The sequence below is a fragment of the Ischnura elegans genome, chromosome 1, assembly GCF_921293095.1.
Source record: "Ischnura elegans chromosome 1, ioIscEleg1.1, whole genome shotgun sequence".
Classification (NCBI taxonomy): Eukaryota; Metazoa; Arthropoda; class Insecta; order Odonata; family Coenagrionidae; genus Ischnura; species Ischnura elegans.
The window spans coordinates 59,080,084-59,107,282 of record NC_060246.1 but is presented as its reverse complement, the minus strand read 5'-3'; the positions used below and the strand labels follow the sequence as shown (position 1 = coordinate 59,107,282).

The 27,199-nt window shown below is 37.6% G+C and overlaps 1 protein-coding gene across 1 annotated transcript; it reads right to left on the bottom strand.

Moving 5' to 3' along the window:
* Positions 1–26,220, bottom strand: LOC124161287 (sodium-independent sulfate anion transporter-like). Its single transcript, XM_046537590.1, has 11 exons — positions 26,010–26,220; positions 19,937–20,132; positions 16,824–17,044; positions 15,726–15,903; positions 14,490–14,657; positions 8,015–8,176; positions 5,632–5,772; positions 3,732–3,877; positions 2,992–3,156; positions 2,434–2,587; positions 1–34 (listed from the first exon to the last, which is right to left on the bottom strand). The coding sequence occupies exons 1-11, from the start codon at positions 26,217–26,219 to the stop codon at positions 9–11; spliced, it is 1,767 nt and encodes a 588-aa protein (XP_046393546.1). The 5' UTR covers position 26,220; the 3' UTR covers positions 1–8.
* Between the last annotated feature and the right edge of the window lie 979 nt (positions 26,221–27,199).

The following is a 27,199-nucleotide window of genomic DNA, read 5'->3' as shown; positions in this document are numbered from 1 at the left end:
ATGAACTTTCATACAGTTGCCACACCAAATCGTTCTGAAACAGATCAAGGGAGTCATTAAATAAAATATTTGCTCAAGTTCTAAGAAAATCACTGAAATTATGTTAAATTTTCAATTTAGGCTTTGATTTATGATTTTGGTAAAACGTTGGGAAAACTTGGCATCTAGGTCTGTAAACATCTCTTATTTAATGCAATTAAATAACTTTTAAATATGAAAATGAAATATCCTATATGCTATAGTATAATTCATTGGTACGTAATTGAGCAGATAAGGTGAAAAATGAGGTGTAGGTGCCGAACATTGGAGGAGAGAGGAACTGTAACCAGAAATGGATAGGTCATATCATAAGAGAGTGATTACATGAGAAATATAGTTCAGGAATAAATAAAAGGAAAAGTATGGTGGCCCTTGGAAGGAACTCAACCCTTTTGTGCAGAATTTGTGAATTTTACATGCCCATATATGTCTAAGTTTAGGGTGCCTTGGGTTAGCTCCATTCTTATATAGCCATTCCAACAACCTTTGGGCTGAAATCACTGGTTTAATCAGTGCAGCTCTAGTATAGTTGCCCATGAAAATGATTGTTGCATGCTTCACTCCTGGTCTAAATTAAGCTTAGTCATAAACAATCGGATGTAAGTCCTTCACAAGTTTGTATCTATTTTTTAATGAGTACCTAGCTCTGGAATTCTTTATTGGCAAAATATATTTTATCATTCATCTTGATAGAGGATGCATGAATAGAATGGCAATATCAAAACAAAGATCAATGCCAATACGATTCATTGGGCATCAGCAGCAAGAGAGAAATAAATAAAAACAAAAATAAATTTAATATAATAATAATAATAATAGCAATAGTAATCATGTACACATACATCAACAAGTATGAATGTGCCTTTTCTCTGTTAGTTTTCAACGGTAGTACTACAAATTCTGACTAAATATTTGTAGCTGAGAACTAGAGCATATAACTGCAATCAAGAAAGATGAAAACACCACAGCAGGGGTGGATCCAGGATTTCTTTCTGGGAGGGGCACAAGCTGGGCCATTTCCAGGATTTTGTTCTGGGGGGGCACAAGGATACCTCATAATACAAAACGAATGCAATGATGATGGGACCGCATTAAAAATCTTCCATATTTTTTAAGGGTCTGGAGGGGGCATATGCCCCCGTGACCCTTGCCTATGCACCCCGGCCAAGTAAAGAACTGCTTTTGTGAGAGTAGAAGGGGGGGTTAAATCCAACATGAATTGATCTAGGCCTTATGGTACGTTGGTTTTTGGGTTGGTTCAGGGGGCCTTGTGGGCTGAAAGAGCTCATGTACCATATGCGGTGATATGGTGATTCACCCACCATCCCAATGCAGTACAAGGTGGTCCAGATAAAGAATGTTTGTTATTTGTAACCTCTTCAATAAGGTAAAAGATATATGCATACATATTAAATAGGTGATGGAATATCCTCAAAAAATTGCAATAACCACACAATATTAACGGCCATATAATGGGCACCTGGCATAATTTCATAAATTATTACATTTCTACCTCACATCTCTCAGAGATATATGTAAATTGCAATTTCCAATTACATATGTTTCAATGTTTTCTTATTTGAGCTTTTCCATTTGGTCTTCAAAAAGATTGATGAGGCTCAAAGAAATTATGCCAGATACCCATAATGTAATCATTGATTGTATTTTCGATTATAACCGTATTTCTGCAATTATTGTGATGTCCTGGAAATTTTCTTCACATTTTTAAACTACTTATGTCTTTTATCTTTTTGTTAGAAATATTTTTTCATCTTCAGAATATTCCCCCTGCTGATTTCAACCATTGCTTTAATAAGATAAATCTACTCCGAGCGAGCATACAACAACTACCCGCTACTCAGCTGCTGTGGCATATCAAACAGCGCATTTCTCATACACATTAGTATTTTTTTAAAGTAAACAGTGTTGGAATAAAGAGAAGTAGAATAAAATAATACTTCTTAATGCACAATTAGTTTAAAACTTTGCAGAGAAAGATTAAAAGTCTCGACAGCTGTGCTGGACAAGTAACAGGTAAAACTGTATGGTAGTTGCTTTTTTTAATTTGTTATGTCATTAAAGGAACAAGTTCCAAGCTGTAAGGCTGCAGCATGGGCAATATCAACTTCAGAGACTACATTAACTAATGATAAATAACGTCCTACGACTTAGGTCCTTCAGCTGCGTAGCATTTGAGTGAAATAATTTCCCAATGCTGTACTTTTTAGTGAGCAAGGAAAGTGAATGGTAAAGAGAAGCAGCTGACATTGCTGCTATCCAATTATTACTTGAAATTTTATGAATAATATTTGGCCATAAATATGTATTTATTTTGGGAATATTATATTTATGTTGAGCACCAAAGACCAATTTTCAGTGGGGAATATGTTTTACCTTTAAGAATAGTGTCTAGATCATCCTCAGAGTAGTAGACTACCAATCCTTTTGGCTGCAATCCCTCAAATACTTCAACAACCCCAGGCTTTAAATTGAAGAATAGAAGAGGCTGATCTCGCCTGATGAAGTCTTCTGTCATGTTGGAGACAACCTGTATAAAAATATGGATATGATTTGAAAATATCCATCCTTTTTTGGAAATATTTGCAAGCCTTAAAACTTCAACATTCTAAGCCTTTCTAATATTTCCTTAGGGCAGGCAACTGTGATATGTATTTAACTGCCATTTTAAGGATATTGTTTGTCACTTATTAAAGTAGGATATATCTGTCAATTAAGTTTAAATTTTAGACAATTAGAATCAAGAATAAAGTGGTATTCACCTTTTGAAATGATTTTTTTCAAATTTGCATCCACATTACATATCTCATTCATTAAATTTCATATTGAAATACATTTGTTTCAGCTAATGCTTGGATTATTGTGTAAATCAGTGAAAGCATTTTTTGAAGGAAAAATTACATCATTTTTAAAATAACTTTGACTTTTACTTACTCCGGCTGTGGTGAAATCTGCTCCATAAATGTGAGAGCAGTCAATTACCACAGGAACCCCCTGTTTCACACCATGCTTTGTCACCAGGTTTCGAACATAGGCTGTTGATGGGAAGATAAGGCAACGATCTGGGGTAACCATGAGGTAGTCCACACCCTTACGAGTCTGATTTTAGGGAAGAAAAAAATGGCTCTATTGTGATCAGTGAGTAGAAAATAGTTGAGTAATGTTGTAGGCATTAAAATGTCCTCCGTTTAACTTTATCATTCCATCTTATCTCTAATTATAAATGCACCTACAAATGTTATTTGGGAGTAAGGTGCATCACTCAGATTTGTTGGTTATGTTGGCTGTATAATAAATAGTTTTCAGGATTTTTTTTACCTCCCATGAAACCATATTGAGATGCTTATCATGAATTATGCTATAAAGTCTTCTCAAAAGTACACTTAATTTTCACAAGGCGTTTTTATAGCAAATTAAAATTTAGCGACTAACATTCTCTTATTACAAAATTATAAAATTCAGTGTATAAATACAGCTTTGAATTCATCATAGGAGTCATTTGTAAGAATATATTTTTATTTATTTGAGCTTTCAGTTTATTTACATGAGGTATTTTAACTTCTCTGATTCATGGACCTGGATGGATTATTTTTGGCCTCTTTGTCATTGATTATCCTAATACGTAATTATAAATTTTTATTTGTATCCAGTTTCTAATTGTTATAATTTCTTACCGTTAATTTCTCAACATCAATATTTGGTCTTGCAGCCTGATACAAGATAGATACAACGTTGATAGCCACACCAACCAGCACTCCAATTTCTATTCTGAATGCTAGGCAGCTGATGAAGGTTCCTATTCCAGGTATTAAATCACTCTCTGGTGGGAAGAAATAAGAAAACTAATAAAAATTTCTTATGAATTCTTGAGGCTTCCAAACGAAACCGTGTTATAATGAAGTCCCTTTTTTAATGAAGTTGCAGATATTCCCCATCATAAGTTGAGACTCATAAAAACAGCCCTTAAAAAATTAAGCTTGGTTATTTCGAAGTAAATCTTCTCCCACTTCAGATTTGTCATTATCGAAAACTACAGTAAATAATGTATGTTTCTTGAAAATCATTTTATTTTTTGCACCATATTAATAGGTAAAAATGATGGCACACACTTCATATAATGGTACATCGAATTCTGATTGTTAAACCTAAGTCATTCATCCCTGCCTGGAATCAGAATGAGTTCACAATTTAGGCCAATGACACTGTGGTTAAATTGAGGGTACCATCAATATTATAGTGAGAAATTATTTTTTAAATAATTGCATAACTATCCCTTTTATTCATGCATGCTGAAAGATAAAATAAGTTTCTTAAAGAGTGCTTTGATTTTAGGAGAAACTCTTTGGACACATTCAATGTAGGCCTGATTTTCATGAACGTCGTCAGAATCGGCCAATAAAATAAGAAAGAAAAATAGAGAGTGGTTTTCGTGCCATAACTTCCGTTCAAATATGTACTGCTACCTATTTTCAAATGGCGCACACTGGTCAAAAGAGGGAAGCTTGCTGAAGGTCATGTACGTGATCGGAAGACTCGGAAGTGGATATTAGCCACGTGCGGAGGCGGAGAAAGCCAACACACGTCCCACCAGCAGAGCATTTCAATTGATGTGCTCTGTATCTGTTCACTTCGTTGTTGTTCACTGTTAACAGCTGGTACGAGCGAAGGACCCAGCCGGTCTCAAGATTCCTGGTGTCTACCGTGTCCCCTGTGAGTGCGGTGAGGCATACATTGGAGAAACTGGCCGCACCATCGAAACCAGGCTTAAAGAACATAAGCGGCATCTGAGGCTTGATCAGCTAGAAAAATCTGCCATTGCTGAGCATAGTGTCGAACACGACCATAAAATTCAATTTGAAAAAACAGAGATACTTTGTCATGCCAAAAGTTTTTGGGACCGTCTCACCAAAGAGGCCATCGAAATTAAACTGGAGAGGAAGAACTTTAATCGCGATTCAGGGTATTCCCTTAGCAGCACTTGGAAACCCGCTCTGAAAAAACTGACCGAATACAGGGAAAGGACGATACGACGGACAGACCAATCCAGAGTCAACCCCACCAGGCGGGAAACTACCAGCCAATCCCGAGGAACCTGACCGGAGAAGGGCAGCATATAAGCAGGCCCATTCCCGCATCACAGCATCCAGTAGCCCTGATGATGAGCGCCGAGTCGGAGCTCGAAACGTCGGCCATTATGAAGCCTTTAACCCGGTGGGAAACCCGAGAGACGTTTACTCACATCATTCGCCGGGAAAGCATCAAATCGAAAATAATTGTGTTTTTATATTTTGGGGGGAGGGGGTGTCCGGACCCCCTGGACCCCTCCCCTGGCTATGCCACTGAGCACCTTCTTCTGTAAGACATTTCCTGGCTTGAGGTCCTGTCGCTAAAATTTTACATATTATTGTTTGTTTTATTTTATCAGAAATGAAATAACAATGAGCCAAAGATTGGTTGCTCTTATTTGAAACTCTATATGCTGTGACCTCAGTACATTTGTTAACCATGCAGAAATTTATATTTGGGGATTAGGTAATTTCCTATTAAATATAGCAGAAGTCTCATGCCACTCACTTTTTGTCCTCCACATTGGCTTCACCACTCTCACCTCCACCATGAACACAACCGCTGCAATTATGACTCCTGCCAGAGTGGCTTTTGGAATGTAGTAGAAATATGGGGTGAAGAAAACAAGTGCAACGATCACCAGGAGCCCTGTAAAACAAGGTGGTGAACAAGTTGAAAAATAAATTCCCCCATAAATAAGTGGTGAACAAGCATTAGAATCATATTCTGTGTGTTACATAGTTTGGGGATGTGGTGCAATGAGAGAGCCAGGAATTTTGTTCCAGAGGGGGTCCAAAACTAGGAGGAAGAGTTTTTGAAAACAGGGTACTACTAAAGTAGAGGGTTTTAAACTAATTTTAAAACACTTTTCATAATCAAAAAACCTTCATTTGTCAAATAAATCTTTGGTAAATTCACAGGTTTTTCAATATTTTGTTTTCTTTTATGAAGGAAAGTAATTGTATTTTTATATTTCCGGGGGTGGACCCCCTGGAAATCCCCTCTGGCTAAGCCACTGATATGGTAGCTTAGTTGGCATTTTTGATCAAAAGGGTTTGAGGCTTAAACCATGGTCGTAGCCTTTGGGCACTTCAAAAAAAATCCCCGGATGTCAAGGGGCATAGGAAAGGAATAGGCATCTCTTCCCTGAAAGTGTGAAATTCCCATCCCCATGTCAAAGGTGAGCTCACAAAGCCAAACCAATCCAAGGTTTGGATCACTGATTGAGTGAGTTAGGCTGTATTATTTCACCCTTCAGCTGCAGTAGTTAGATCACCAGTCTTTCTCTCAGTGCAGGAAAATTTCTCAAAGAGGCAGGAGCCTTTTTCAGCCAAAAGGGGCAAAGCAGGTAAAAAAAACATTTTATTGTTAGCAGATTCGAGGTGTTGCTGGACTTGTTCGACTCATAGGGGAAAATGACAACCACACATATTAACTGCCAAGTATAGACTGATTTTTTCCAAAAAAATTCTCAAGATGGTGCCACCTTCCATAATAGGTAACAGCAACCTATGATGAGGCACTGCCAAAATACAACACAAATAAAGACATACATAATTGAAATTGGAATACTGTTCCAAAACACACTTTAACTGTAATCCTCTCCCAATCCTTTTCCCAATGGCCTGCAAGGATGATCCCACCCACTAAGGAGCAAATGGAATTTTTGATGATTAATTTTTGTAATTTTATGTGAAATTATTTGAATCGCCAAAATCTGCTAAAAAATATAATATGAAGTTTGTCCATCATTTTCTGCTCAATGTGGTGCCAAAAACCTAGGGAATTTGTTTATTTTTTCCCATATTGGTTAAAAGTCATCAATGCAGTCAGTGTCTCGCAGCTGAAGGGTTAATAAGCCTGCGTCTTGACCCCTCCAATAGCACAATCAAGGCAGGTTGGTAACTTGGGTGTTTCCTGACCATGCCTTTATTGCCCCCCATTCATACCCATTGTTGTGGCATGGATGATTGCATGCAATCAACAGCCATGGTTGTGCATGTGCCATGCCTATGATTGCAAAGTTGGGCAAGGTGAACTTAAGCACAAAAAATGGGCACTTTTTCAGAAAAAATTACTGCTCAAAACACTGTGGCGTTGGTTTAATTTTTATCACTTAATGTAGAAATGAATGGTCTCTCTCGTGATTTTTGCTGCATTGAAATCGATCTCTTTAATTAATATATGGAGCTCTTCAAACTTGGGTGTCTTACTTTTTTTTTACTGACACAAAACTCTTAAACTCTAGGAAAGTGGATTCTAAATAATGATTTTATTAATAAATGAACTTCTGGTCCCCTCAAAACTTTTTTTCTGTCTGCCTTTGAGCAGTCTACAGTTTTTGGAGGCAATAAATATAATGATAGGATAATTTGTTTAAATATTCTATTCTATGAGAAAATATATGAATTTTTCTTCTTTACCATTTTACTACAGCATGAAAAAATAATGAAGTATGTATATGGCTTGTTTTAATGTATACTGCAGACAGAAAGCTCCCCAATTGATTACCATGATTTGAAGCTCATCAACCCCTGTCATGGAAATGAAAAAAGTCTAATGGATCTTACATGCATTAAAAATTTAATTATTCTTGTTTTATATAATCCAGTTTATCAAATATGCTCATATATTGTGTCTGTCAATGGATATTAAAAATAAAAAAATAAGAATACCATGTTGATGTGAATTTTCTGAGTGAAAAACTACTGATGTGTGAATATTTATTTTTGACAAATGTGACCCTTTTCTTTTTCCACCGTGTTGGAGGAAATATTTCACCAAAAAGCAAATGCCTTGAAGAGAAACTTCTTATGCATTCCTGGAAGGCATTATTGATCATTGGCCCATTCTACTCTAATAAAACTAATTATCTCATAAGACACTTTACCTGTGTACAGCCCTCCAAGTGGTGTTCTGACACCACTGCAGTTATTTACAGCACTCCTTGATAGTGAACCAGATCCAGGAAAGGCTTGTACAAATGAATTGGCTATGTTGCAAAGCCCAACAGATATCATCTCTTGTGTTGCATCCACTGGTTTTCCGGATGCTGAGAATGAAATTGATCACGTAATTTATTTAAAAAAATAAGGGAAACATTTAAAGTCTATTTCTCTCTTAACATTTTGGTAAAAAAATGAATACATGCATTATTCCCTCATAAAGTAATCATATTTCTACCGGAAATAGGGCCAAGAAAAATAATTCGTCAAAGAACTAGGCTTTGGCACAAATATGGTGGTACACATAAATACAGTAAAACCTCTTTACATCGTAATGGAGGGGACCAAAATTTGGGCAATTTGATGTATGGAGGTTCACTATAGAGAGGTTTTAGTGGAAGGCACAATTTTTTCATATCCTTGGGAAATGAAAGGTGCTACTGTCTTTTTAATCATTAAATAACTATACATATTTAAACATATATGCATGCATGAGTGAACATATATTTACAGTTATACATTAGGAAAAGGATTACACAAAGGTAAAGTAACTAGTTAAAGAGGCCTTTTTAGAAAATAAATTAGTTATTGGTTTTGCTTAAAATTTTTTTCAAACTCTTTCGAAATAATGTTTTCAATTACATGAGCACTTTTTAATGTCATTTTCACTATAAATAAATCACCAGCTGTTTTCGTTAATGCCTTTTACCTAAGAAATTATTCAATTTACTAATAGTGTTCGGAGGAAAGTACAATAGTTTTATATTTCTCAACATAATTTCTTCATCCTGGTATTTCACTGCCTGAGTGTTTTAATTGTGCAGCCTAGATAGACAGTTTCTTATGTTTTTCCTTGGTTGTTTAAAATAGATGTCAGGGTGAATGATGGCTTTCCAAAGGTCACTGCTACATCTTCCTTCTGCCAGCCCTCGTTGATGGCTAGAGAAATAGCTAATTATGTGGTAATGTCAAGTAGTAGCCTTCTTTTATTTCTCGAATCCATCATCAGCCTATGATTAATTAAGTAATTTTTATATTTTATGGGCAATAATTGAAAATACTCCTGATAATATCTTTTAGAGAACTGATTTATCATTCTTATAGCATGTGACTTGTTAAAAATTATAAAAATATAAATAAACATGTGACTACTGCAAAAAATAGACAAGAAATTGAGCACAATTTTGAAAATTTCATTGAATTCTCTCTCTCCAAAATATAATGCAAGTAGTGTTCCGAAGAAAAAATCTGTCAGGGGCACACAAAAATGCTAGGTCTGCGAAAGGACGTGATTTCCCGGCGAGAATGCTGGGCGAACTACTTTAGAATGCGGCGGCGACGGTAAGAAATTTCATTGCCCTACCGCATATCAGTTAATTAGCTGTCTCCTTCACCTAACATTGTCGCGCATGGATTGATGTTCGTCAGTATTGCTAGAAATTGACATCCCGGACTCCCGATGGAAGAGTCAGATTTTGCAGCATAAATACGCAGGCAAGACATATGTCGTTAAGCGCAATAAATTATAAACTACGATCGTTCACGAAAGCATCGAAAAAATTACCAAGGCGGTAGTAAGAAAGTGCTACACCGGGAAATGTGGGAATGAAATAATAGCAAAATTGTATTTGATTTATTTCGAGTTGCAGTATATTCATGAAATATTTTCATTTTAGAAGCAGAAGTAGCAATGCGGTCGAGTAATTCTGTCTCCATGGATGGGAGAGAAGTTGGTTGAAATATTTTCGCCAGCAAGTGATTATAAGCTGCGCTGGTCGCCTCTTTTATTAACTGAACATTGTATGTAAGCACTTACAAGAAAATAAAGCCATAAGTAAATGAAAGCGATTGCTATCGCAAGATTTTGACCATGATTTGAGAGAAAACAATGTCTTCTGTCATCATCATCATTAACTACCACTTAATATGATTAGGAGAGTTGGATGCCTTTTTCTTATTTACTGTTAGGCATGCTCTCATATGGAACAAAATGGCCCAAACTAATGGTTAACGTGAAAATTATTAAAGGTGTATAAGAAAAAAATAAGCGTGAAACATTTATCGCTGATAATGTCATTCCATGTTCGTATTCGCGGCTGCATTGATGGTCTCTAGTTGTCTCGGTACGAAATGCGGAGGTAGTTAGGCCGTCTCGGGGGTGTCTCGTTGCTATGATATATAGAGGTTTTACGATATAAAGAGGTTCACTATAGAGAGGTTTGCCTATAAATTTACATGTAAAACTGACGGGACCAGAGGGTTGGTATGATGTATAGAGGTTTTCGATGTAGAGAGGTTCACTACATAGAGGTTTTACTGTACTAGCATTGTTCTGAGATAGATTCATGCATGCTGTTATTTCAATGTGATTAACTCTATTGTCATTCCATTTATGATTAACTCGCTGACCATTCCACTTCATGGAGAGGTGAAGTAAACTCTTCTAGGCACTTAAGACATGAAAGCTTCATGAAGACTTATAATCAGGAGTGTCATGGTACCAGAACGTGCCGGAATGCCGTTCTGTCTCTGGTTAACAAAACACATAATAGTCAAACATCATTTTTATCAAATTTTGTTGCCTCAAAATTTATAGTTTATACTTATTTATTATACTTTCATAACCAAAATAAAAAATTGCAATAAAATGTAAATAATAACTTGTAAAAAACAGTAATATTTCACTTCTAAAATAAGTTAAGGAAAGTGCGTTCTGGCGGTGCTAATGTTTCCATGACGTCACTGCTTATAATATCAGTTACATGTTATTCAAAGTGCATAGCAGTAGTGCAACAAATGTGAATCAAGGTAAGTTTGAGGTTGCTTCTTTGGAGATGTTGACTCACTACTTTCCTGTGTTTTATATTGTATCTGCAATACCCCTCAATAAAATTGGGGTTTGAAAGGGTCCAGAAAATTATCAGATGCAACATGTATAAGCATTGTATAATGACATGGCAAAATACACCTTGCATTCGAGAACCTTATTTATGATATTATTTTTCTTTTTGGGAATAATGAGTGCAGATAAAGTAGTCATACTATTCTCTCCAATTGTGGATTCACATGGAAGGTGGTCATTCTCGTTTGTCATTCTGTGCTGTCTATCATGTATTCTTTTTAAGTGTAGGCCTGTTTTCTTAAATTGAATTCCCTCTTCAGTTTGGGATGAAGATTGCCTTTCTTTTTCCAATTGGTATTTCTACTGGTATTTGTCTTGAATGGTCTTAGCATGCCCTGTCCTCTCCATTTTCTTATCACTGCTTCATTCCATATTCTTTCTTTTTTGGTAATTTTTCCTCCTCTTCCACAGTCATATGGATGGAAATCTCTGAATTTGCTTCCTTTATTATCAATATCAATGGTCTACCAATTAATGTAACCTTTGATGGGAACAATTTTTATGTTGCATTATACAATACCATGTCCTCGGTACGATCCTGTGAATGCCTTTTAAATTATTCCAGCATCCATCTTAGAATGCATCCCAACAGCTCATATCGGCCTCCCCATTAGCACTGTTTTTCCTGTATTCATGCAGTTTTTTCGATATGTAGGGATGGGCAGTATAATTTCCGGGTGGCGACCCGTGTGTGTAGCGGGTAGTGCGCATTCAGGAGGAAGGTTGTATTTCTTGTGTGTATAACGGGGCTTTATACTTTTAGGTAGTCAAACTATATGCATACCTATATGTATAATTTCACCCTGCATTTAGAATTTTCCTGCCATATTAAAGGATGAAGAATAAGAATTCTATGGTGTCACGTTTCATGGAGACAACGTTATATTTCTCCTCACCCCGACCTTCTCTTGATCCTGGAAAGACTTGAATTGCCGCTGAATCATCCCTGCGTGACTCACAGATTTTGTCTTTCATGTCTCGCTTTTTTATTAGAGCCTTCGTTCACCGCCCGCGACTGATTACGGAATTTCCCCCACCCATCAATTTTTAGGATTCGTTAATACGGTCCAATTTTATATTTTCTTAGTCTTGTTCATTGTCCCTTTTAAGAAGTTAATTCATCCCATGGTGTCAGCTATGCGATCGTAGTTTCGACTTCTTACGAACACCGTGCTTCTTGTTGGCGTCAGTAGCCATCTTCTTCACCTTGCATCGGTTACTCTTAAGTGGCGTTGCCTGAGTTCGATGCGAGAAATCGTCCTCCCTTGTTTCAAGATCATGAGAAAGATCGATGCTCTCAGTCAGTGGTCATCTCGACCGTTCGCGATGCACGGCGAGGTTGAGAACGAAATTAACCCCGTGTGTTGATGTTCCGTGGAATTTCGTGACGTAAACTCGGTTGACCCAATTGTTGTTAATGCCCTGGAGAAAAACAAGATTTCTGATTTCCAAGTCGGTCCGACGGAAATCATGTTGCAACTCATTCTTGTCTTTGAGCGGTCATTGAGACGATCACGGGGCAGGAAGTATATTTTATTGAACGCTCCGTCGTAATTCCCTGCCGTAGTTACTCTGTTCTTTTCCTTTTTCTCTGATCGCAGTTTTAAGTCGTGTAACGTTGGCCATTTCCATGGCTAGGAAGTACTTAATGGCACTGTGAAGCTAAATATTTATATAATTGTATATGTTTATAATATATATTTTCTTAATCTATGATAATTTTTAATTTAATGATAGATTTTAAAATAATTTTTGCGTATGGGTGCACTAGTTTCCATATATTTTAATTAGTTAATCACTGTTAAGGCTCTCAAAATATCCTAAGCTTGGATTGGAGGGTGGGTTTTGAAAATTGACTGTGACAAGTCATTGAAATTAAATGCAATGTAGATTCTGTGCGAAATGAGTTCAGCGGTGATTTCAGTAAACCTCGAATTTATCTCCCACTGCCAAACATGGCTCTAGATGTATGTCGGTTATTTTAGTGTACAAATTATTAGTAATCAAATTAAATCATCCGATTACGCTATCAAAAAACTCGAGCTTTGATATAGTGTTGTGGTAAGCTACTTTTTGAGGCTAAATGGGTAGGCATACCTTCGCCATGCAGTATTTGGTAGATAAGTTACAAAGTGGAAAAGTCGGATGATTTTGCAGTAAATATCCTTGCAGTGAACTTTATATTTGTATGCATAACGGAGAAGAATATCTTTAGTAATGACCATTTTCCTGTGCGTATTTTTTTGGATGCCAGAAGTTACTGAAATAATATTATTGTAACCATAGAAAATAATAAGTTAATAAAATAAATATAGCCCGGTCAAATTAGCCCAAAAAATAGGGGTACCCTTACATAACTTTCCAACAAGCTGAAAATTTGTATGAACATTAAGGATAACACTCTTATGAAATCTTGAATAGTCTCCATCGATTCCGTGTCTGCAAAAAATTTTATTCAATTTCAAAGGTCACAAAAATTGTTATTTTGCATTTTTTGACCAAATGGTTAGTTTTACAATAAAAATTGCTCGGACCAAAATTGTAAATTAGGAAATTGTCTACAAAATTGTCGCTGTACTTTTTTCTCTAGGATTTACCATTTCTGTGAAAAAGCCATTCGAAAATTAGCTGGAGCTGTCCAATAATGTTCTTAGAGCGCAGCAATATAGTCATGCACATTACGGAGAATACAGCTCCCCCGAATGGCTTTTCACAGAAATGGTAAATCGTAGAGAAAAAAAGTACAGTGACAATTTTGTAGATAATTTCCTGATATACAATTTAGGTCTGAACAATTTTTATCGTGAAACTAACAGTTTGGCCAAAAAATGCAAAAAACCCATTTTTGTGACCTTTAACCTTGAATAAAATTTTCGCACACACGGGATCGATGGGGACTTTTCAGGATTGCATAAGAGTGGTATTAGTAACGTTTCTGTAAATTTTAAGCTTGTTGGGAATTTATGCAAGGGTCAATGTCTATTTTGACCGGGCTAATAAGTAATTTAATGTAGTATATATTTGAGACAGAGTGATCTGAAGAATATTACAGAAGTCCACTTGAAATGGACTCTACTCTTCTACAACTACTTCTACTACTACTTTCTAATACTAGGTACTATTGAATTCCATTTGGTCTAAAAAAAAAGGATTAGAAACTTACCTAAATTTCAAACAAACATGAATTTTGAATGACCCGTGCAGTCTTTTGTCGGTAAAAATCACGCATGATCAAAATTCAAGTCAATCTTGTCGTAGCTGTGGTGTTTTTACGTCCTTGTGGTCGTTAAAAAATATTGGTTGCTCTCGAGACTTATTCTGCCCAGGACATGAGAGGACCCTTTTTTAAAGCATCAGGGTCCATCCTTGGTTTTCGTTTCTTTGCTAGTTATAATCGTTTCGAAGTTTTTCTCGCGAAATCATATTCTTCTTGAAGAAATGAAGAATCCGGTCAGTAATCAACGCAGAAGGCTGCTAAGATTCTATACTTTTTAGGGTAAATTAAGCTAGGTACTCACAGAAAGCTTTGCAGATAGCGATGTCTTCTAGAAGCGAAAGTAGAGGTAACACCAGCATTCCTGATCCAAAGGTCGACACCATTTCCACAAATCCTGCTGTTGTGTTGTCCGGCTTTATGACCGAAAATGGAGGTGGTTGAAATGTAGGCAATCCGGGAGGAATATAACCTGAAAAAATACAATTTTTCAAAAAATCACGTGTAAAAAAAAACGTTGTCGCTACAAATTTTATCCATACTGATTTTAAGGATGGCTTTTATGATGAAAAGTAACTAGTTAACGTGTAAATTCTCGCTGTCTCTTCTTCGAACAAAAAGTATCGTTACCTATTGAGTGAAAAATCTGGAGTATTAGAACGCCATAACTATAACGAGGCAGATATTCCGAAATATTTAGCCGAAGCAGTCATAAGGTAACCCTCCAAATGCACCCTCTCCTCTGCCGGGGTATATCCCTCTCCAAACTAATCTCTCCATTCCGACAAGTTTTTCTAGCTGCCTCTATGATGAGTAATATTTGAATTATATATTGAACTTTATTATCCGAAAGACCTGATAAAGTAAAAACTTGGAAGCGTAATTAAAGTGATAGGCAAGGATAGGAGACGACAGGAGAGATTGTAAACATAAAAATGTTCGGAGCAATTTATTGACATTTTTGTTTACACAGTAATGTAATGAGTTAATTAGACTTGTGGAGAGAGGAACTTGAGTCATATTATGAACCTGGAACGCATTTTCGAAACAAATTATTTTACATTAGTAAGGGTTTCAGATCTTTCTATACATCGTCAAATACGGCTCATCGCTTCATGGCAGCTTAATAAATTTGTACTAACTACAAATTTTTGTTTCTGTGATCGATAACGATTGAAATTCAAGTATGTAACATCCAATTTCTTGAATGTTTTGTGCAGTGACGGATTAAGTGGGAAGAGGCCGTCCCTCCCCCATGTTATTTCAGGAAAATTTAAAATATTGCCAGTATTTATGGTGGCTCTTGTAATTTCAGGAAAAATTGAAATTATGGTTGCTCTCTAATGATTTTTTTTATTTCGCAGGGTTAAAAAAGGAATTTTTAAGATTAAGTGACGAATATCTTTAGGAAACTTGTCTACACAAATCACACCTTCGAAGCATTATCGCTGAGAGCCATTGCATACCACCCAGGGCCCGCAACGACCTTAGGTCCTGTTCAATTTTTCCCCAGGTGTGTGCACGGAGAAATGGTGCTCACCGATTAGCCGGAACGGCGGCTCCCCGCGTAGTGCGAACCAATAGCCGAGGGAGCCACACGCGAGCACCAAGATGGCGTTCCTTGCCGTCGCGACGAGCCACACTGCTTTGTTGACAAAGTTGTGGAAGGCGCTCCTTTTTTCGTCATCCTTTGGTCCAATCTCCACCATCGTCAGAAGCTGAAAGGGATGCAGATGTGGGCAGGTGAGTTAATGCATTTCCTTTAGTCATCCCATGGCATACTGTTATAATACAGTGATGATAAGGAGATGTAGGTTTTTTCAAGTACCAAGTATGTCATACATTCATCATATACGTGATTCTTCATTACAGCAAAATTACTTAATCAGTAACACCTTTGACCTGAATTTCCTATTGATGACGTAATTGTGGCGTAATGAAGAGCCTCCGCACCTTGTGAGGATAAAATATATTGGACTTTCGGAAACGGCCTTAGAGTGGTTGATTTCGTTGGTTATAAAAGAGAAAAATCACTCCTCAGGCGCACTTAATAATAGAATATGTTCTTTTGGTCCTTTTTCTTGGCCGATGAGAACGTAAATCTACCTAAAGCTTAAGCTTAGTCATCGGTAATTACAGTCAGTACCCTTATATTTCAGTATTTTCTCAGGCCTCACGTTACATATTCAGGCATTAACTCTCGCCACACCAATGCTTACATTATTGTCAAGTTAGACTCGTTGAAATATTCCAAAATGTTTTGATCATCATTTAATATAATCTGTCAAAAATTAAGTAGTATTTGTCTTATTTGGATATATTTTTCAGCATCTATAGATAGTTTTTTTAGATAGAAACAGGTGGTTGGTAAAGCGTAAAGAAACTCAGGAGCCGACTCCTACCAATTTTTCATGCTCACATATCATTTTTACGTTCACAATCACATTTCTAGAGATGCTAGCATGAAAAATTGGTAGATGTCAATTCCCGAGTTTCTCCACACTTTATCACGTGCCTTTTCCACTTATGCTGTCTTTAGCTGTTTTATGCCTTCTCTCAAACGAAAAACCAAAGTTCTTATGCCCCCTGCGCTGCGTGCGTGAGTGATTTGCGATTGACGCAACAGGGGTTGGCTTACCCTCATGAGGAGCAGCACAGCTATGCAGGCGCACCCTAGCAGCGTGTCCCAAAGCCTCGTCTCCGTGATGGACTCGATCACGCTGCCCCACATCTCCGTGAACGTGCTCCCGGAGGCTGAGATTCCCAGCACGTCCTTCACTTGGGACGTGACGATGACCAGCGCCACTGCGGACGTGAACCCAGATGCCACGGGACCCGATACGAAGTCGATCAGGAAGCCTAGAGGAGGTCGGGCACGAGAGAGAGAGAAACTTTCAGGTCCATTTTCGGGGATTATGAATAATTCAATATACCCCTAAATTGTTATTTTAGGATAGAATCACAGATCTACAGAAATACTCTTCTTGGAAAATCTGGAAAAGTCAGGGGATAAAAAATTAATTTCTGCTGGAGTTTCTAACTAATATAGTAACTTGGGGTCCTCCCTGAAAGCCCATGTTAAGAAGGAATAAATAAATATGGCCTGAAACACTATAATATACTAATAAATAAATATTACTCACACTTACAAATACTTCTCAACTCACTAAATTGTTTGATGTTGAAGTAATATAGTGTGTTGAATCACGACCAAATATTGTTCTCCGAAAGTGAGTGGTTCGCGTAAGAAACCAATTACCATATTGGATTACTACTATTTTGTTGCTATATGTTAAACAGACTAGAGGAAATAACATTACCAGTTAAACTAATTAACTGTAAAAAAAACTGAAATCCAGATTCTGTTGCAACCTTTAGGCGAAGAAAGCATTATTTTACTTTCCTTTACTTCGTGCACGCGGAAATAAGATAGCTAGCGTCAAAATCAATTACATGTGAATGCTTGTGGTACATAATGTATGCATGAGGAACATGATTTTAGTTATATTATTCAAAGCTTAAAGTTCTGTCATAGTGACAGTTACAAAAGCAACTTTCTGCTACAATTAAAATACACTTATCCATGGTAAATTATTTAATCTTGAAGATGATGCTGCCGTTGTTTCTTGACAGAAAAAATGTCTATCAGAATGAAACAAGGTGAGTTAGAATAGCAGTAGAGCTAAAATATTTCTAAAATGAACGCTTAGTAAACATAATGCATTTGAGTGAAATTAGAATACATATAAAAAGTATAAATTAACGTAGATGGGCCAACTCTTCATGAAAAAAGTTCTGTTTAAAAATTACATTCGAAAATGAATAATTTCATTCATAATGATAAAGTCTTGCAAATTAATTTCTAAAGAGCTTTCTATGTAAGTGCTGATGTTGTTGTTTATATTTTAAATGTTGTTTTATTTGGATGGTAAGCTTTCGGTGAACGTTTACTCAAGGTGAATGTTCAGCAACCGCTACGGAAGCCTTAATTCCCATGTTACAAAATTTATTTCACAAACTGCGACTAGCTTAAGCATCACGAAATTAAAAATAATATATAATATATATTTTTGATATAAAAGGTCTCATAAGCCATGAAAGTTAATTTTTTCTATCCCGTAAAGCGTGAAGGCTAATCATTCATTGTCTGTGTATAATAACTTCTTTATGAATTCTAGTGTATTGACTCCTAATAGTATGTCACAAGGAATGACGGTGTTTCCCACCGAAGAAATCCATTAAGGCGGTGGAATATTTAATTGTTTGCCAGAAGAAATAAGCGACCAACATCGATAAAACGTGCCCCAAAAACGTGTTTCCCTCGGCGATATTTATGCCGGTTGTTGTCGGATACGAGGTCTATTAGCTTTAAAACGTGACGACTACGGCGCACTACCTGACGTCATTCCCAAGTAAACGATTAAGACAAGCTTTTTAAGAAACTTCTTTCTATGTGGCTAATATTATAATGCGCACCCTTTTCTAATGATTAGGGGTGGTACGTGGAAAGTCGTCACTTATGTTGTAATTTAGACCATACTAAAAAGCTATGATTCGGCGCTTTTTTTCACTTTAGTGAGAAATGTAAAAAAATGACATATTTATTAATATTCAAGGTTTCGTGAGTCTCGCAGTCAAGATTTCTTTATCCTGTGAATCGAGAAGGGTAATCGTTCACTCCCTATGTATAACAGCTTCTTTATGGATTCTAGTGTATTGACCCCGAATAGTATGCCACATGAAATAAAGGTAAATAAAAACCGACGATAAAACCTCTTTTTATGTATCCTCAAAAACCTACCTTTCACTTAGGAGTGTTGCTTTGGTCTCTAATAGAGATACTGAATCCTATGACCTATTAATTACCAACTAAAACAAGTTGTTTGATGGAGAGATAATATGAATGATGTGTAACAAAATCTATGGTCATATTTTAATTTTTCGCAAGCTTGCATAGATTAAATGGTTTAATAATGTGTAAAACTAAAAATATAGCTAAATACAAAAAAATCTTGTCCGTTTTTGCTCTCGTCGTCCTTCAACTGCTTTCAGCCTTTTCAGAATTATGGGATTACTATCAGTTCATCTGAATATATAAAAGAGAATGTCTGTTTGTCTGTCCGCTATGCGTTTCCATAGGGCTGTACGGATTGCTAATAAACTTCGTAAATAGGTTCATCTCATGCTATCAATCCCCGTAGTGCTACTTTCAATTGCGTCCGACGCGTCCTTAGCGTCTTTTTCTCATTACCGTTTATTTTACGTCACGTCATACAACTCAGCTGCTGTTGGACATCCTACAGGGTAGGCACACATCTTGACACGCTCACAGGGAATACATAACTCAAAGGATTCTACTCTTAACTATAAATCCTCTTTGTGCAAACCTTTTTGCTGGGGGTTCACACGACGTTTTTGATCTGCGCACGTATGGACACACATAACAATCTATGTTGTGAAGCGGGGTATAACCTAATCCCAGGCATGGTATACGGAAATCGTTTACTCCATTGCTTGCTGTTATATTGGTATACCATCATCATACCAGCTTTGTTCCTTTATCTAAAAATCCTGCTATGTGACCATGAATTTCAAGCTCCAAATTTCCCAATTCTCTGGGCAATATCATTCCCCGGCAAAAGTAATCATTATCATTCGCAATAATGGAACCAGTGTAAGTATGATTCATTGCCTATGGTATCCTGTCATCTAAAAATTAGATTCATATCTTCATGGCTCAATGACCCTTACCCAATCCGAGTAGTCCCATGAGGAGTTCCACGCAGCCGCCGAGGAAGCAGAGGAGGATGGCGTATTGCGGTCCCATGTCGTGGACCGTCTGGTACGTGAGCAGAGAGACAATGGCCGTAGGCCCCATCGGCACGTCTTTACAGCTGCCGAACAATATGTACACGAAACAACCCAGGAAAGACCCGTAGAGACCGTACTGAAAAAGGCAAATCGTGTTGATTAATATTTGGAGAAAAAATACCCTTGCGGATGGTACCATGTCATGTTTTTCCTGTTGAAGTGCCGATATCTTTCATCGGTGAAAAAATTTTTACGGTTTCTTTTCATAATTTTCAACCTCAGCTGTGGATGTGCGAGGATAGTCGTAAAATTTGACTGCTTAGGTCTTCATGAAGGTGAGCTGAAGATATGACGTAAGGGTTTCGCACTAAAAATAATTAATTGAGTGTCGTTGAAACACAACATTCATTGTTACGTTTACATTTTATGAAGATATGGACAGATGTGACTCGCTGCGAGGGCTTTACGATCACCACCTATTCGAAAAAAGTCGTTACAAAATTATGGGAGAAAAAGGAAGTGAGAAATTTTGTTAGGTTGTAGACTCTTATCAGAAAATATCAACGTAAAAAGCTGATTTTTGTGTCATTTCATCTCAAAATAGATTGTTTATTTCATCTCGTCACACGTTTAATTTGGTATCATTTACATTACATACGGTTTGCAATTAGAAGCCAACTGATTGCTAAACTCGCAGAGGCATGTCTGGTTGAATTTTTCAGCTACAACTTGGATTCTTGTTCAGTAATGCCTTTCGTTTAAACTTGATCTATGGTTTTGTGGCAGTATTTGCTTTACATGTACATCAATAAGTCCTTCATGTTTTCTCAAGATATCTATCCGCACGAATTCATAATGTTATACCGTATTTCCTGTAGCAGTATTAACGTATCAAAGCGATTTAACACAAGGAAAATATCACTTGACACACTGTATTTTAATCTTTTCTTAATACACATTCACTTCAAGATGGCTTTTTCTCTCAGAATCACTTATTTATATCTCATCACCATAGCCACCACCACCATCAAATCAGCAAAAAGAAATCAAAATAAAAACAAACATGCTCACAGGCAAATAAAACAAACAACAAATGAACTCAAGAAAATAAAACAAACTAAACATATACAAAAGTGATTTCAGTCATAAATACACATACATCAGTATGTGCTGCCAGATGGTAAATAGAATGCGCAGTGAGTACTTTTTTGTTCAATTAGTAGTGGCAATATTCTGAATCCTCAGAACGGATCCTAAAAGCTATCGTAGATACATCGGACTAATATACTAATATCCTTATGTTTACCTCAAGAACTCGACATAAACGTGGTAGAATTCCCAAATGGTAGATTGTGAACATGTTTCACAAAGGGTTTCACCATGAGGAAAAGTTTCGTCCATATTTTCTGAAACTTTGTTATGTTTGACTATTTTGTCACCATTTCCCTGATATATCCATTATAGCGGTGTTCAGAGTCCAAAAACAGTCATAAATATAATGCAGTAAAATGCCGGTAATGGATCACTGTAATTTTTTACAGGAACGATAAAGTGTATTATCTCTTGTTGACATAGACACTCAACAGATCGGAATTTTGGGTGATTATCGAATACCATCTTGTCTCAGATCTTTTGGTGGAAACTGGATGATATCGGATTCAGATCAAACAAACACAAGAAATCCGAACTCCGTATGAGTGCTCCGTCGCTCGTGTTATCGTTATCATGGACATAAGTGCCCTTCTATATGTTTTGTTGGACAGTGAACTGAAAATCCTCGTCCCGGCAATCCCTAATATGCAACCGATACGATTTCAAAGGTACGATATCTCCGAATGCCATGGAAGGGGTAAATATTTTCTTTGTCATCTTTCGTCCGTGACCTCAGTGAATTGACTGAGCCATTCGTAGCGTGCTTCCAAGGCTTTTATTATTTGAAATGCAATCCATTTTTTCACAACCTCCGAGATAAATTCTAAGATCAGACAAGTATTATTCGATTCGAAGAAAAAAAGCCACACTTATCAGGAATTGATTAGAGATTTCCTCTGGAACGAGTTCTTAGTTCGAGTAGTGGTTCTTATCAGCAGGAGCATAAACATTGAGACGGGCTCTTGTACGTTTAAGAGCCGGGCAAAAATGCAAAACATTCAATTATCATGCTTTAAAGTGCACAAAAGATGAGAATTTTTAACTATTTCACCAGGGACTTTCGGGTGGTAAGTTTGCGACGCAATGGCATTGTTCCTTGAAAAAATTCGCGCTCAGTGGAAGGTGATGGTCTTATAACTTGGTTCTCTAGTAACGATGAACTAGCTTTTTTACTTATCTGTACAGTTTTTTAGAGATGTTGCAATCATTACTACGAATTAAACGGAAATTTAGTTTTCCTTGAGCGTATTTTGATCAGCAAAAGGGATCATCATTAGCATCTACTGGTGGTGAAAATATTATGGCCCAGGTAGTTTGTCAGGACTGGTCAGCCCCATTAACTTAAGTAGTTCGTGTTTTACATTGTAATGACAATATTTCCAATTCCCTTAAACGAGGTAAAAATAGTAAAAGCATACCCAAGGGATCAATAAGCGGTGATTCTCAGTGATCTTTCATGCCGAGTCGACTTATTCATTTTTGTACGGAATCCCAATTCTACGCCTAAACGCTATTTCGACCGTTCTGCCCGCCATTTCCCCCTTCGTTCCTTCCTCATTCCCCTTCCATTACCCCGCGACTTATCTCCAGCTCGACCGGTCTTTTTTGGTTACGGACTGCGTGAACTATCAACTTCAAATTTTAAGGTTAGTCAGAGTGGATCCTGATTAACACTTGCCTGTACGTATCTAAATTACATAATTACGCATGTGAAAATAATTAAAAATTAAAAGGCAGAACTCATAAAATTTTGATACAAGGCAATGTTGATAGCGGTCTAATTAATGTACTAAGCGCATTTTTTATGCAAATACCGTTTTGAAATATAAGACAAAATTAGTAACCTTCTTGTAACATAATAAATTTTAAAAATGGTTGTATATATACCATGGGGCCCACTTTTTTTTACATAAAAGCCCACACTGAAAAATACCTTCCCTCATAGTATCCGTTAATATCAACCCTTTCTAACGCAGAGTTGCTTCTGGGATAGATTAAATTTCAAAACTACATTTTTTTTAGTGAAATTTTTCTACTTGATCATAATTATTGTGGCAGCTAAAATTTCACCATTAAACTTTACAGCACAAAAGAACACGTTGTTTAAATATTTCCTGAATAGAGTTGACGATGTGAATATTTTATGTTACTTAGAAGCAACATTGATTCATAATGGGTTAAGGCATTTATCGTATTTAACAGCAAGCTTTTGTATACCATCGTCATAGAAAATCGCCGCCTGAGTTGACTGATGCGTCCTCTTGCGATAGCCATAGAAGGCTATCGCAATGAATAAAGAGACTTAGGCGAGATGGGATGAACGAGGAAGAAGACTTCACTTCCCGTTGTGTGGGCACATGGTTTATCACAAGGTAGAATCACAACAATCGGAGCTGTATCATCCGGACACTGCTGTCTCCAAGGACGCTCCATCCGTCCTTTCGCCGACAGCCACAATGACGACCTCTACCCCCCGCAAAGCCTTCTGGGAGGCACGCGCTGGGCCCAGGGCATGCATAGCGATTGCGTCCCAATTCCTTATTTCCTAAACACTGTCTTCCATCTACGAGCGTCGTTAACGCGATGACTCGGCACGCTACCGGTTACAACCAGCTGATTCTAACAATCCGCTGATGACGACGTAGGTATTCATGAGAGCACTCACCCGTTGACAACCAGAAATAAAGGGATTCTCCCCACACTATACGCTCAACGGAAAGATATGCGAAAGCAGAATTATCTGAGAGCACCCAGAGTTTCCACGTCTGGTGTTATAGGTTGACCCTCGCTCGTCTCAAGGAAAATCAAAGGTGCGCATGTTAAAGATGGGAGGGATTCGGCCCTCATGCGGTCTAGAATAGAGATGCGTGGCACAGAGCTAGGGCTGAAAAGGAAATCGGTTGGCGTTGTTAATGGTCAACGTGAAGGAAGTGACCGCCTAAAGTTTGATCGATATTTTACCTCTAATTCTGATGCTTCTTCCGTTATATTCGAGAATCGATATAATGAATAATATTCAATTTATAATCCAATAATGTGTTACACGCACTTCCAACTCCTCATTCACTCACTTATGTAAATGAATGAAGTGAACGAGACAAGATACGACATAAAGTCATGTAATCGACCCCCTCTTAAATTGTCTGAAAGACTGGGGAAAATTGCCGAAACCCTTAATTTTTTATCTATAACAGTGTCACCAACTGCCTCCATATTTTTTGGAGTTATTAGGGGGTCAAAAAATTGTTTTTTTATTCAAAAATGTCATTTTTTGGATCTAGACAAAGTGATACGTCGAGAAACCAATTTTAAGACTGATCGGAACACTTATAATTTGGAATTTCACTGCTTCTTGAATTATTATCTCAACAACGGAGGGGGATTCGGTGTTGCGTTATGGAGACTGACCAGAAAAGGCCGCAGGCCTATTCATGGTTAGGGGCAGAGCCCCTCTAGCGATCGAAATCGAGTCATACAATGTCATACAAAATGGTAGAACTTGGCATTTTCATCCATTATTTTTTCAATTCTGGCATCGCGTGGCAATCCGTTTTTTCTCCGGAATAGGATTTTGCTAATTTTGGCATTAAGCGTGAGGGATGAGGGGTTGATTTTTCCCTAGCATTATCTCAATTATGGCATTACCTATTCGCTTTTTTCTCTGGAATGGAATTTGAACAGTGGCGGCGTTAATCATTAGGATGTGAGGTTTAAGCATATCACTACTATCTTTTACCTTTTGGGCGGTTACTTTACGTTATAATTCGATTAAAGTCCATCCTTTTGTTTCGTGAATCAATTCGCAAGTTTTGAATTGACCTTCAAAGGTCATGAATTAATCTCATACATGAGCTTTTTAAGTGTACCTAATTCATTTTTTCCTTTCTTTGGAGTAATCTTTGTTCCTCATTAAATTTATCATGGTCTTATTGGAACCATTTTCGAACATTTTGGATCGGGGTGGAAATTCTTTACTATAGGCATACATAATACCCAAGCATGCATAGAATTTATGGCTGTTATTTGGTAATTACTTTCTCAGCAAGGAATAATTGCGAAATGTGAAACGAAAATTTAAATGGGGACAGTGAAAAGTGTTATGGTGAAATCGTTCATGTAACTCAAGAAAATGTCACCATTAAAAATGCTAAACCCTACCTCAACAGATTAATTAACATGTGACGCGTTATCTGCTTCAACTTGGAGTTGGATAGGTGTTCGATTCCCAATCGGACAGCCCGCGTTCAAATCCTGGCGCCAGCCGGAATTTTTCTGTCTCTCTCCAGAGAAATTCCAGAATGCTCGAGGAAGTTCCGACGAGGCGTTCCAGGCAGTTCGCCGCCAATATATATACAAGCTATATCGGCTACCAATTCGGTCTGTATTATAAAGTGTTAATAAACACTTCTCTACAGCAATTTCATAAGAATTTCATTCAGCGTAGCATTCGCTACAATCACTATGGGCGTAATATTACGCCACGTGAAATCCTACAAATTCTGCTACGGGCGTAATGCTACGCCATCCGTCATTTGAAAAATCGTAGTCTGCCATTTTGTTTAACGAAGCGTTACTAACCTCTAAATATAGCACAAATGAGAAAAAAAGCAAATCCATTCTTAAATTGATATGAAGCACCTATTCCTCGTATCAAAGGTTGGTTGTTAATAAATTACACGAAGGCATTGAAAATGACTAGCTCTAGGGCCCAAATTTACAGTACACAAATACAAAATTATGGTAATGTTGTCCGCCATTTTCTATATGGACGTGGGCATTACATGAGGTACCGGTAAATTATTAAATTCGCTGAGTGGAAAAATGCTGAATGAGGCACCTTGCAGAGAATTGAAGTAATTACCTGTGGGGGAATGCCCGCGACGGATGAGTAGGCGAGGGACTGTGGGATGACGGTGAGGCCGACGGTGACCCCCGCCACCAGGTCACCCACTGCGTCCTCCTTGTTGTAGTGCGGCAGCCACTGGGTGATGGGCAGTCGTCGGCGCAGCGTCTTCATCGAGAAGAACTTGCGGGCCCTGGCCTTGGCCCACGCCGCCACCTCGGAGGGCATCGGGGGCCCGCCCCTACCATCGCCCCTCCCGCACACGCCGCCCTTGCCCTCGCCGCCCCCCTTGCACTCCGCCCCTGAAAGAGACGTGCACGATTAATATCGGAAGATGGTCAGGCACGCCGTGTGCTGATGTCAGTGTACCAGGAAATGAGGTGCTAATTCAGTGTTATTTATATTCCTGGGATCTCTTCTCCATTGTTTCATTTGCTTTGCGTCACCCTGAAGGTATCTTAATACTGAGCCAAATCAATTAAGCTACAAAATTTGTGATTAACTAATTAGCTGGTGTAAAGCGGAGGAAAATGCTTGGAATGGTGACTAATACCTGACTAATCACTCAGTTATTAACCCGAAGGTTGTTTGGGATAGGCGAGGATAGAGCTCACTCCATACTAATTCATAGGCGTGTGAATTCTCACACATTTTGTGTATGGGTCCTTTCCCTTGGCCATGTTGCACTTGGAGGATTTTTTTTGCTTGAAGTCGTCTAGATACTCACTTAATATTTCAACCCGGACTATCACGTGCCAAAAAAGGTTTGTATTTTGAGCTAGGTGTACCCTTGAGAAATTTCAACCGTAGAGATACGAGATGTTTTTGCAAAAAAGGAGTCACATGGAGGGAAAGGCTTCGGGTAAGGAAAATGAGAATAAAATGCCCAATCAGGTTAAGTCAACCGTATTCCGAGGTTGAGAATGCCTACGTTTTGACATCAGGAAGCGGTAGGAAAAAATCGCTATCTTCATCAGTTTGATTTATTTTATTTTAGCCAATTTTTGGTGTAATTTTAAGGGAAAAGAATGCATGAAAAAATTTAATTAATCACATCGTTTGTCATTCGTCATAAGCTATGGAGCAATTCATGTTGGTAGGTGCGGATAGGTAATATAATACATTATATACTCGGCGTTTATTAAGCGAACACACTAATTGCGGAGATATTATCAATATATGCCAATATGTAGGGAACAAATTATGTT

Bases quoted from the DNA above. Each gene is read 5' to 3' on its own strand.
- LOC124161287 (XM_046537590.1), bottom strand. From the start codon at position 26,219: ATGCCCTCCGAGGTGGCGGCGTGGGCCAAGGCCAGGGCCCGCAAGTTC. The intron at 5,773-8,014 runs GTAAAGTGTCTT...CTTGTTTTACAG, and splicing joins ACTTGGAGGGCTGTACACAG to GGCTCCTGGTGATCGTTGCA. The intron at 2,588-2,991 runs GTAAGTAAAAGT...ATTTTTATACAG, and splicing joins CAGATTTCACCACAGCCGGA to GTTGTCTCCAACATGACAGA.